Genomic DNA, 11816 nt, shown 5'->3' with positions numbered 1-11816 from the left:
AGCTTAAAATTGGGGGTCCCTATTTTGGGAATTAATACTAGTATAATGATGCGTCAATTTTGTAAGGTGAGGCCCGTAAATAAGTGTTTGTATTCTTGAAGTGTCATTTGTAGGCTTGTAGCAGTCATTGTTTTTAGTTTGAAAGTGTCTAAAATATCTTGGTACATACTTGGTATTTTGTAATGATACTAAGTAAAACCTCCATGTATAAAGAGTTTCTTTAAATACTTCCTCTAGAATAGAAGTTTCTGGAGTAGGGTTAAGGGGCCTATAAATAGGCGTTAAGGATCAATTTATACATTATGTGAGTGGTTTTAATTAACACAGAAAAATTAATATTATTAAGCATTGGTCCTCTTTAACTTATTAATTTAGTGCAATAATTTTTTCATGTTCATGTGCCCGATTTTATGTTCAACAAAAATAAACTAAAATACATATTTAAAAAATTATTTGGGATGAAGAAAAGAGTAATACATTTTGTTAAAGATTCATAATCTGCTATTTTTAATGGGATGAGAGAAATTTATGATAGTAAAATAAATAAAAAATGACTAATCTGTTAAATAAGATTTCAAATTTTGTATTTAGAGATTAGATGAATTAATATGGAAATTGATTCAAATTCAATTTTAAAATTTTCTGATTCCCAAACAAGTAAATTGAGTCAAATCCTGAAATTCAAATTAAATGCACATCCAAGCAAAGCATTACATTAATATATATTATGTCATGTATCAGCAATAAAATTCCATTTATTCTTTCTAATTAAATCACTATCTTAATTTTTATTTATTGTTAAAATGATGAAAATGTTAAATTAAACGATAAAGGATAAGCAAATAGTTATGAGTTTTTTTTTATTAACATATTTTTCAAATGATGAATTGAATAAATCATATTCACTTTGAATTAAATGCAGCAAGTGTGGTGAAGGCAGTAAATTCGAAAGCAAAAGGCTTCTCTTCTATCTTTCTATTGTATGATGATATTTCTAGTTTGGCTTCGTGTTTTAGTTCTTTTCGTTTTACTCATGTTAAGCGAGCGGGTAACATCCTAGCCCATAGTGTTGCACGATGGGATACTAGGGATTGTAATGAATGTGTTTTCCTTGATCCTTTCTCCAAAGTTTGACAACTTTGGCGGAAATTGATCTCCTATAATGATAATCAGCAAGCGTTTGTTTCAAAAAAAAATGAATTGAATAAATAATTAATATTTTTTTAATATAGTTAACCCTCCCATTTTTCTACTGAAATTGCTCGTAATTGTAAAAAAAACTGAAAATTAATATTTGAAATTAAACTATAAATTTTGTTTTATTAACTATTCAAAATAATGCAAAACAAAATGGAAATATTTACTTTATCTTTTAATAAAAATATTGATTTCTTGACAATGCATATTAATTGAAAGAAAACTATATGATTGGGTAATCGAGTAGATAACACTTTTTAGGAAGGTTATCTCAAAATAGATAAACATTTTTCAGTTATATATGCTCTTTAATATATAATTCAAGGGTTCTCTCGAAACGCTCTGTTCTCTCTCCTAAAAATAAAAGCCTTGAACCCTAGAACTCACCGGAGTTCCGGCGCCGCGGCCGGTTCTCCGGCGAGTTCTCTTTCCTTTTTCTCTAGTTTTCAATAGCTCTTGTTCGTGTGGTGAAGTTGAGGCGGAAACAAGCTCCACGAAGAGGTTCGACCTCCGTTTAGTTCTACCCTCTTCTCACCGGAGAGTTTGTTTTTGTTTTTGTTTTTGTTGGCTTAAGCTAGATAAGGAGACGAGGAAGCCTTTTCCACCGGGCATTCGCGTTGCTTAGAAGAAGGGTCGTGGTTACCTGTCCGTGTGTTAAGGGGACGAAATTGACGATAAGGGGTCTTGGGCTAACTTTAACGCCGCCGTCAGGGGATTACCGGAAAAAAAAAAAGGAAATCTCGACGGTAATTGGTGAAGTTAGGGTTAGAGTTTTGTAGATTTCCGATCAATTTCGAAATTCTCCGTTCTGGTTTTCTTCTTTGTTATTTTGGTGCTCTGATATAGGCTCTGTAAGTCTTCTCTCCTTGGTTCTTCCTTTTGGAAGCTAGTATGTTCTTTTTTAGTATAAGTTGCTGCTCCTTGGTTGAATGTTTTCCCTTTTGGTTTTGTTGGTTTGTTTTTCTCCCTGTTATGTGTCCATGTTTGGTTTCTTGTTGGATGGCCATGGTGGGCTTGTCCAATCTTGAAGAGGTAAGGGGAAGTAATTTTGGGTTTGCCTTGAAGAACAAATTGGGTGAAAGTCATTTGGTAATGGCTTTTAATCTGTTTGGTTTGCGAGTGTACGACTTGAAGGTTTCGTGTTTAGCTTCGTTGTTAGTTGGCTCTAATTTTTATAGTTGGAGTTTTGTTAGTTTTTTCAGGTTTGTGATGGGGATTGTACTCATTACATTCAAAATTTCAAATCTGTACTCATGGTATGCTACTAATCATGAATTTCTTTTCTTTAAAGGAGAGAAATCAAGTTACTTATTACAGTGATATTACCTTCCTGTCGTTTCTTGCTTTGGTTTTGTTGTTCAAGCTCCACAGGTTACAAAGAGTATCCAGCGTGGTCAATTATCCAAGCTTCTCCCTTGGTGAAAAAAGGACATCGGGAACAACATGTAATGTAGGCTTCGTCTCGCTAGAATCAGGGCGAGGTTACCTACACAGTGGTTCCAACACTCAGGGGATAACTAGGATAGCAGTTTCTTTTAAGTTGTTATGGTTTCTAGCGTTCATAAGAGCAAGTGTTGCTCGTAGCTTTGTTGTAAAGGTCTTAATAGGCCTAGTTCTTATTGTTTTAGAGTGAACTATTTCAATTTATGCAAATTAATCCTTTGTCAAATATATATATATATATATATATATATATATATATATATATATATATATAATTCAAAGGTTTTTATTTTTATTATACTTATATTTTTAATTCTCGTCTTAAAAGGCACCAACATATTATAAATTCAAGGGAAATTATCAATAGTACACCCAAGGTTCGGACTTTTATCAATGGTACACCAACTTAGTTTTTGTTTATCAGCGGTACACCCAAGGTTTCACACGATTATCAACTATACAATTAACGTTAAACAAACGTTAAGTTGGGGTTTAATTCGATTTTTTTAACTTAAAAAAATTTCCTCCCTTTTTTTCCCTCTTCATTTTCCCTCCTTTATGTAGTCTACCCTACCCACCCCCTCTTCCTCTATATATAGTTTCCCTCCTTTCTGATTTTCCCTTTTCACACACAAACATACATATATCTACTCAAACACACCCAATTCGAATTATTTGTGCAAAAAAATACAACAATAAAGCAACAAATAATAATCACAGGCATATTGTGCATAATTTAAACCATAATTCGCTAACAATTGTACATGGAAACCATAATTCAACCATTTAAACAAAAAATTCATATACTACCAAAACTAAGCGAAAGTCAGAAAATCAAAGACTCATATGAAAAGATTGAAAACTTACCTTAAGCGATTAACTATGAAGTGAAGAATTTGCTAGAATTTTGTTCAATTCGCCCGTCGATTATGGAACCTCACAACAGCAGAAACAGGGGAGAGAGTGAGAAGGAAGAAGAAGATGAACGTCTTCTGACTTAAGAATTTTTAATATAGATAGTTGATGTTTTAAAGGAGCGATTTAATGTATGTGGGGTAGGGGGGCAAAGTAGTCATTTCATTTTAAGTGGATTAACCTAAAATTAACCTTTAAATAACGTTTGATTAACGTTAGGGTTACTGTAGATGAGTGTATTATATTAAACCTTGGGTGTACCGCTAATAAACAAAAACTAAATTGGTGTACCATTGATAAAAGCCCGAACCTTGGGTGTACCATTGATAATTTCCCTAAATTCGAATACAATTCCACCAAAGTTGTGAGAATTTGGAGAAAAACATTTATACAAACTAATTCGGAACAACATGCCAAGATGGGCTATTGCATTACCGACTCTCTTTCTTGTCTTACTTCCGGAGCTACTATCTCATTTTTTTTCCACATAATCACAATCACGTTTTCATAAAAATAATCATATAAAATGCAACTCAATTCAATTTTTTCATCGATTGTCATGCCAAAAAAACGGTAAGGTTTTAGGGGTCATATTAGTCCTTAAGAATCTATAGTGACCTCGGAATTGACAAAAAAAGCATAAATGCCTCATTTTGCTTATAAAAAATGTATCAATTTTGTGCAACTATTTTTTGTCGTGAAAACGAGTCCCTTACATTAATTTTTTTGTCAATTTTAAGCTCAATTTGGACTCTTAAGAACTAATAGCCCTTAAAAACTTAATGAAAATTTTTTGACACGCAAATCGATAAAAAAATTGAATTATTGGGTTGTATTTTACAATTAATTACTCCCTCCGTTTTTAAATACTTGCTCCATTTCTCCATGCGCGGAGTTTTAAGAGAAATTGGAGAAAGTAATAAAATATGGAGGTAGTGGGGTAGTTGAGAAAATAAACAAAAAAATAAAAAAAGCAAAAGTAGTGGAAGAATAGGAGGAGAGAGAGTATTATGTTGGGTCCACTAATTGTGAGAAATGAATTAAATATTGTAAAAGCTTTCCATAAAAGGAAATGGAGCAAGTATTTAAAAACGGTCGGAAAAGGAAAGTGCACTACGCCAAAAATTGGCTTTAATGGCGGTTAAAATACCCTTTAACAGCGGTTACCCAACCGCCATTCATCTAAACGATGTTAAAAGGATATGACACTTTTAATGGCGGTTGTATAACCGCTATAAAACATTAATCAGAAAAAGTGGGAAAAGTTTTCTATAATGGCGTACTTTTTGTAACTGCCATTAAATAATGCCTTTTGCGCCAAAATTCAAATTTCATTACAACCGCTGTTAAAAGGTTCAAACACCAAAATTATAATAAATATGCTTTGATAAATAGTATAATTTTTGTAGCCGCTATTATAAGTTTGCAAACTATTTTAAAAAAAAAATTGAATTACTAAATAATTCAATAATAATATAGCAAAACCTGTAATAATAATAATAATAATTTACAAAAAAGAAAAATGTTCCTTTACAAAATCATCACCTCTACAAAATGTTCCTTTACAAAAAAATATTTTCCCAACACAATTCATCACCTTTACAAAATGTTCCTTTACAAAAAATATTTTCCCAAGATGTATAGTACTTTTTTGCATCGAAACTCAAACTTTGGGAAAATAAGAGTGATTTACTTATAACAACTCTTTTAGACTAGATATGTTGAAACACGTAACGCACCCACTCAAGTCTAACATCATCAAGTTGAGTTTCATCGTAATGGGAAAACTGGCATCCTGCTAAATACTACATAAAAAAACAATTTGCTTAGGATAATATCAACATCAATAACAAATCCATGATAATTCAAAGTATAACCCAAACCGAAATCAAACCATTATCTTATCTCAAACACAACACTAAGCAACAACAGCAACACACTATGCAGCACATACACTATGCAGCAGCAAACAACAACAAAAAAACAACAACACAGCAACACCCAGCAGAACAAAACACCAAACACTTGCAACACACCAGAAGCAACCAAGCAACAACACCAACAGCGAGCAGCAGCTAGCAAACAACAACAGCATAGGACAATGAACAATAGCTCATGGTAGTAAAACTTGGAAGAATATGGCAGTAAAACCACACAATTGACACAAATACAAACTTACACTTTCGGGAATCTTGGTGCGTTTGTGTGAGATAATCTCTTTCATATATCGCATCACATAATAGCCACAATCAACTCCGTTGCTCTGGCGAGGACACTACATTTTTTATAACAAACTAAGTAAGAACTCATACATACATTTCATCATTTCATATCTACACTAAATTATCAAATTGTTAATACCTTTATTGTCTTCCATTTAGTATCCATCTTCAATTTCGTTGCAATTTCCATTTCACTCCGAAATTGAAACAGAGCACTAAAGAAATAAATAGACCAAACTAAGTAGACATACATAAAGTTAATGTGTCAATGGAGGTAGTTATAGTTGATAAGAAAAAAGCACATACACATCTATGATTTCACGCAAATCCTCACTAACGCCTTTTCTCGTGCCTATTTCCTCTTCATTGTGTAAGGAATCAAAGTAGTATACGATGTTATTGAAAGGATCAATAGCACACAATACCCAATGCATCCTATTTGAGACAAATAAAAAATGAATATTGAGAGTAGACATGGGAACGATAATATCACCAAAAAAAAAGGGTACCCGGCATTATATGGAGCGAGGAAATTTTTTCCTTTTGATGCATTGTCTTTAAAGACATCCACCATGTAGTGACTTCTTTTCATATTGTGATCCTTGATCTTCTTCATGTCCCCCTTTTGAAATTGAGTCACTTGTGATATCCCAGATGGACATATAAAACCAAAAAAGGAAGAGACACCACTAATGCCAGCAACCGAATACATCCTTCTAATTCATTTGAAAACAAATAACGAGGCAAGTGAGTTAGCGAGGTAATTCTACAAGTAATTAAAATAATTAAAATTTGTAAGCTACTAAGTAAGAATTTGTAGTTCAATGGTATCGAAACTTACGACATATATATCTTCATATGACAAAGTCCGATTTAGTCTTGTACAAGGAAATCAAAAATTTCCTCCGTACCAAGATACACCTCCTTGCACTGACTTCGTATCCCAATATCAATGGGAACTCTAATTTGTTCATCTAAAGCAATTTTTGCAGCATACTTGAAAAACATTATCATCTCTGGTTGAGCATTTGCAATAACTAATGCTTCAATACATCGATCAACCTTTTCCTTCTCATTGTCAAACGATTTCATTTCCTATTAATAAAAACACACATTGTGCAATATGAATATGTTAAAAAACTAATTACTCAGCAAAAACTAACTACTGAAAAGAAACTCGAGTTCTATTAAATTAACCTTTTGTGATTGAATGGGAGGTGAAGTAGGTGTTCGGTTTGATGGGTGATTAACCTTTTGCGACTCAATGGGTTCATTGTTTGCATTAGAGCATTTTTCATGGCCTTCATGAACTTTAACCAGCTATAAAGAAAATAACTTATTAGATTTAAAATACAAGAAAAATAAGGCCTTTGTGTGATTTATAAAAAATGCATCAAGAGTTAATGGATTCTTTACCTTTTCTGAGTTTTCTAGACTTTGTGGCTTTCGTTTGCGTAGACATGTCACTGGTCGTGGTTTTATAGATTCCTTGCCTAGTTTATCCTTCCCTTGTTTATCTTGGCCTTCTTCTTTATCCTTTTCTTCTAAAGGGTTCATAACCTTTCAACATAACAATAAAATAAACATGGAACCGCCAAAAATATTATACAATTCAAGGAAGAATTTGTATCACCTTATCTAGAACAATAAGTTCTATGGGCCATAACACGATACTGCCTATTGCATCTTTGATCACATCATCTACTCCTTCGATTGACATTGGCAAAGGTGTATTCTCCTCTACATCGTAGTCAATACCAACTTTCACATATCCTGATGGTATTGGTGTATTATGCACCATAGTTTCCATTCTGAAGTTATGAACCTTCCCTGAGGCAACAACGCTAATTGGCAAGGAGTTATACCCTATATAAAACAAAATATGAAATTTTAGTACAGCTACTTTGGTACAAAACCACAATACAAAACCAGAATACAATTTTAGGTAACCTGTGGGATGTTGATTTCAGAAGGCTGACAATCGAAATCAGAATTTTGACAAGTGTGACAATCCTCCTTGTCCCCATGCTTTTGTGTGGCTTGACAATCATCCTCTTCCTCTCCGTTTTGACATGTTTCCTCATCATTATTAATCTTTTTGATCTTTTTCATTTCGCTTTCCAATGATTGCACACGAGAGCACAATTTTCTGACTTGATCCATATATTCCTTCTTTGTTTGAATCATTCCAAAGTAGCTCGTATTAGTCACTCCTACTCCAACACCTATGACACGACCACCGTGCTCTTTTTTCTCCAACGCCCTTGACAACACATCTCCTCGCCCAATGTCTTCCATCCCTCCTTGCTCATACAAACTCATAAAGTAATCATGTATCAATGACTATACCATGAACAACTTGGTAATCGAAATAACAATTACTTAAAAATAAAAACTTATTGAAATAAAATACATACAATACGTGAAGCTACTGATTTTGCTCCTTCATCAAAAACATTTCCATCCTTACCCCTCTTGATTAACTTCCACTGCTGTCCTCGGCCTAAGGACGATTCATAGATGCCTTTCTTAGCCAACTCCTCAAGATGAGAAAAACACAAATAATTCTTGTTGTAGGTATAATTTGTGGGTCAAAGATATTGCAACATAGATTATAAAAGAATGTTAACTTACAACATCTTGCTCAAATCGAGCATATCCTCTACGAGCTCGTTTTTGAGGATAAATATTTCCTTTTGCAGACTTTCTAGCAGCTTCACTCTTCTCCTATTCGTCAAATGATGATTACAAAATGGTCAATATAGGTGTGGTAGAAAGTATCTATACTACACAATCAAGTCGTTAATTACCTCCCATTCTTCTTTTAGCCGACTTGTTACAAATTCAGTCCAGTCATTTAACTTGATGAAATCGTATTGTTTTGGTGGTTTGGACATGCATGGATTCTTTCATAAGTCAAGCCAATAGAGCTTAGCATCTTTTTAGCATCATAGGTGCGAGTTGGAAGTAGGTTTCTATGTGGGAGCATGTCATGTATTGCATCTAAGAAACCAGCAAAGCCTTTATCTATTACTCCATTACTTGCTTTGACATTAAACAATTTGATAATAGCAGATAATCTACTATATTTAGTGCATCCCGAATACAAAGGTTTCTTTGCATCACTACACAAGTTATCAAACATCTCCGGACAATCTGCAAAGTTTTCTTCCAAAGCTTTTGCCATTTCTTCAAACTCATATCTTCACCGGAAGATTCTCCATCCATCTCTACTTCCATCCCAGTTTCAAAATCCATCATACCGTGCACATTAGGAACCTCCCCTAATATCTCACCATGATGTAACCAACACTTGTAAAATTGATTAATGCCTTTAGCCATCAAGTGAACTTTTACGTCCTCAATATTAAGTCGAACCATATTATTACAATCAACACATGGACATAAAATATGTGTTGCGTCCTCAGCATGTTTTCTTGCAAATTCAATGAACTCTTCTACTCCATGCTCATACTCATCACTATTAAACCGAGCATGCATCCAATTTCGATCCATGACAACTATGATGTAGCAATAACAATACACACGTAGCCTTTATTAATCCTGTCTATGTTAGTGAAAAAATGTGTCTACATATCAAAACCAACAAAAAAAATAAAGTGTATGTGCTAATTAAATTACAAATCAAACGGTTGTATCATTTTGTCTTACATTTAATCATTAAATATTTAATCTCATTTTCTTTCATTTTGTATCTTACACCATTTTCCAATTTCAACCGTAATAACCAACAAAAATGGCAAAATTACCTTACTGTGTGTTAATACAAAGAAATGTGACTTGTAAAATAACCTTTATCTTGTTTAGGCAAAACTCAAAAGAAGAGCGCACACAGAACATATCCAAACTTACCCTTTTGCATATGTGCCAAATCAATCAAAAGAAAAATAAAAAGATGAAATAATCCTGAAAAGTTGCTCATGAAAAAATCACCACCTTCAAATGTCTAATGTACATTGCACTGTATGTAGTACAGTTGTATCGCAACAATTTTACTAGTCCAAAATTCAATTTCAAAAACTTCATTCTATTTTCTTTTTCTTCCTTCTTTAATTTCAAAGAAATTTAATCTCATTTTCTTTCATTTTGTATCTTTCTTTATTTTTCCAATTTCAATCACAAATTCAAGTCCTCAACAACAAATCAACAATCACAAAATCACAAATCACAAATCACAAATTTCCAATTACAATCACAAATTCACAATTACAATTACAAAATACAACTTTACAAACTAAAATACAATCAAATATTCAACAAATACAAAAGAAAACTAACCTCTGATTAAACTGAACTAAGTCAGCTGTCGTCGGTGACTCGGTGCTGTTCGCCGCGGCCAAGGGTCGCCTTACTCGCCTCGTCCAGTCGTCCTCACAGACCAGAGCGGAGTCCACAGACTCGCCTCGTCCAGTCTTACTTGCCAAAGGTGCTCTTGTCTTTGTTGGGCTGTTTAGAATCTACAACAAAAATCATGAAACACTTGGGTTTTAGGAAAACTCATGAATCGGAAGATTTGGGTTTGAGGCTATTAGAACTACAATTTCATAATATATTCAACAAGCTAATTCAAAAATAAATAAATAAAACAGATATTCGAAACACATTCAACCAAAAAAATAGAAATTCAACAAAGTAAAAATGCATATCAAATTACATTCAACAAAAAAAAGTACATCCAACAACAAATTCAACAAATTAACCAAATTTCATCATTTTGTTCCCCTTTATTTTATTCACTCTCATTTCCTTCCTTTGCCAATGACTAAAATTCCACGCCAAGCAACTAACCACTACTCTACTACTACTAACATCATATAAAAACCCTCGCAAACGAAAACAGAAACGTCAACCACATCAAAACTCCTCTTCAAACCTTACCTCACTCGAATTCCTCTTACCCTAATCCGAAATCATCCACCAAAAAATGATAAGAAGTGAAATTCGAAAAAAATTACAGAAAATCGATAATAAGAAGTAAGAATTTCGAACCTGCAGATTGGAGTCTTAGAGTTGCGAAGATGGCGACGAAGATGGCGAAGAAAGGGAGTAATGGAGGAGAGGAGAGAGAAACAGAGAAAGGGAGGTTGCCGGACCGGTAGTGACGTCGCCGGAGGTAGTGAGGTTGCCGGATGAGGGATTCTGGTTTGAGAGGGTTTTCAGTTTGAGTTTTTTGCGAGGGTTTGAGAGGGTTGGTAGTTTTGAGTTTTTTGCAAGGGTTTGAGTTTTTGCGAGGGTTTTGAGTTTTTGCGGGTTGTAGGCTTTAATTTCAGGCGCCCTTTTTCTTTACTTTTGATAGCGGTTCTATTATAACCGCTTTAAAAACTTCCTTAAAACCCAAAACCGCCATTAGAAGTTAATGGAGGTACTTTTTAGAGCGGTTTTAGTTGAACCGCTATAAATCATATGCTGTTATATAATGTTTTTGGCGTAGTGGTGGAGCAAGTATTTAAAAACGGAGGGAGTAGTACTTTTGGGCCGCAATTTGCAATTTTTTAATAAAATGACTGCAATTTGTAAAATACAAAGGGTTCGTTTGGCATTGCTTTGGTTTTTTGTTTTTTGGTTTTTTGTTTTTTTAAAAGTATATGATATATGCCCCGCAATGAATAAAAAATGATTTAAACTTATTAAAATCATGATAATTTTAAAAACTGACAACAGATTAGTGGAAACACCTTTTTCTTGTTTCCTTTTTTGGTTTTTGGTTTAAAAAAAAGGAAGCTGAAAACAAAAAAAGATGCCAAACAAACATAATTTTGTGGGATAGGAATTCAGGGCAGCAGGAGGTGTTAGGGGTTTTAGGGGGGGGGGGGGGCAAGAGGGTGGCAACAAGGGGTGAGTAGGGATGGTAATGGATCTAGACCCGACCCTGATCCGTGGATCCAGTTCCGTTTTTCACGGATCTGGGTCTTCAAATTGTGGACCCGACGGATCCGGGTCGGATCTGGGTCCTGCTGACAAAAACAGATCTGGATCTGGGCCCTAGACTCGGATCCAGATCCGTGGACCCGTTTTTTT

The 11816-nt window shown here is 34.0% G+C and overlaps 1 protein-coding gene and 1 long non-coding RNA gene across 4 annotated transcripts; one reads left to right on the top strand and one right to left on the bottom strand.

The window, feature by feature from the left end:
* Positions 1–1486: 1486 nt before the first annotated feature.
* Positions 1487–2863, top strand: LOC110706630. The gene is made up of 2 exons (XR_002508375.1): positions 1487–2048; positions 2391–2863. It is a non-coding gene; the product is annotated as an uncharacterized LOC110706630 (long non-coding RNA).
* Positions 2864–5061: 2198 nt separating this feature from the next.
* LOC110706629 lies at positions 5062–11001 on the bottom strand. Of its 3 annotated transcripts, none has more exons than XM_021884574.1 (14): positions 10788–11001; positions 10077–10255; positions 8588–9298; positions 8412–8504; positions 7728–8314; positions 7411–7643; positions 7194–7337; positions 6975–7097; positions 6689–6872; positions 6287–6416; positions 6084–6212; positions 5917–5992; positions 5735–5830; positions 5062–5360 (listed from the first exon to the last, which is right to left on the bottom strand). In XM_021884574.1, exons 6-14 carry the CDS (start codon positions 7585–7587, stop codon positions 5268–5270), a joined length of 1152 nt encoding a protein of 383 aa, XP_021740266.1. In that variant the 5' UTR covers positions 7588–7643; positions 7728–8314; positions 8412–8504; positions 8588–9298; positions 10077–10255; positions 10788–11001; the 3' UTR covers positions 5062–5267. The 3 variants fall into 3 exon arrangements, with proteins under 3 accessions (XP_021740266.1, XP_021740267.1, XP_021740268.1); XM_021884575.1 differs by having other exon boundaries at positions 7728–8280; XM_021884576.1 differs by lacking the exons at positions 10077–10255; positions 10788–11001 and having other exon boundaries at positions 8588–9828.
* Positions 11002–11816: the final 815 nt, after the last annotated feature.

This window comes from Chenopodium quinoa, unplaced genomic scaffold (assembly GCF_001683475.1).
Source record: "Chenopodium quinoa cultivar QQ74 unplaced genomic scaffold, ASM168347v1, whole genome shotgun sequence".
Lineage (NCBI taxonomy): Eukaryota > Viridiplantae > Streptophyta > Magnoliopsida > Caryophyllales > Amaranthaceae > Chenopodium > Chenopodium quinoa.
This window is presented reverse-complemented; position numbering and strand designations above follow the sequence as displayed.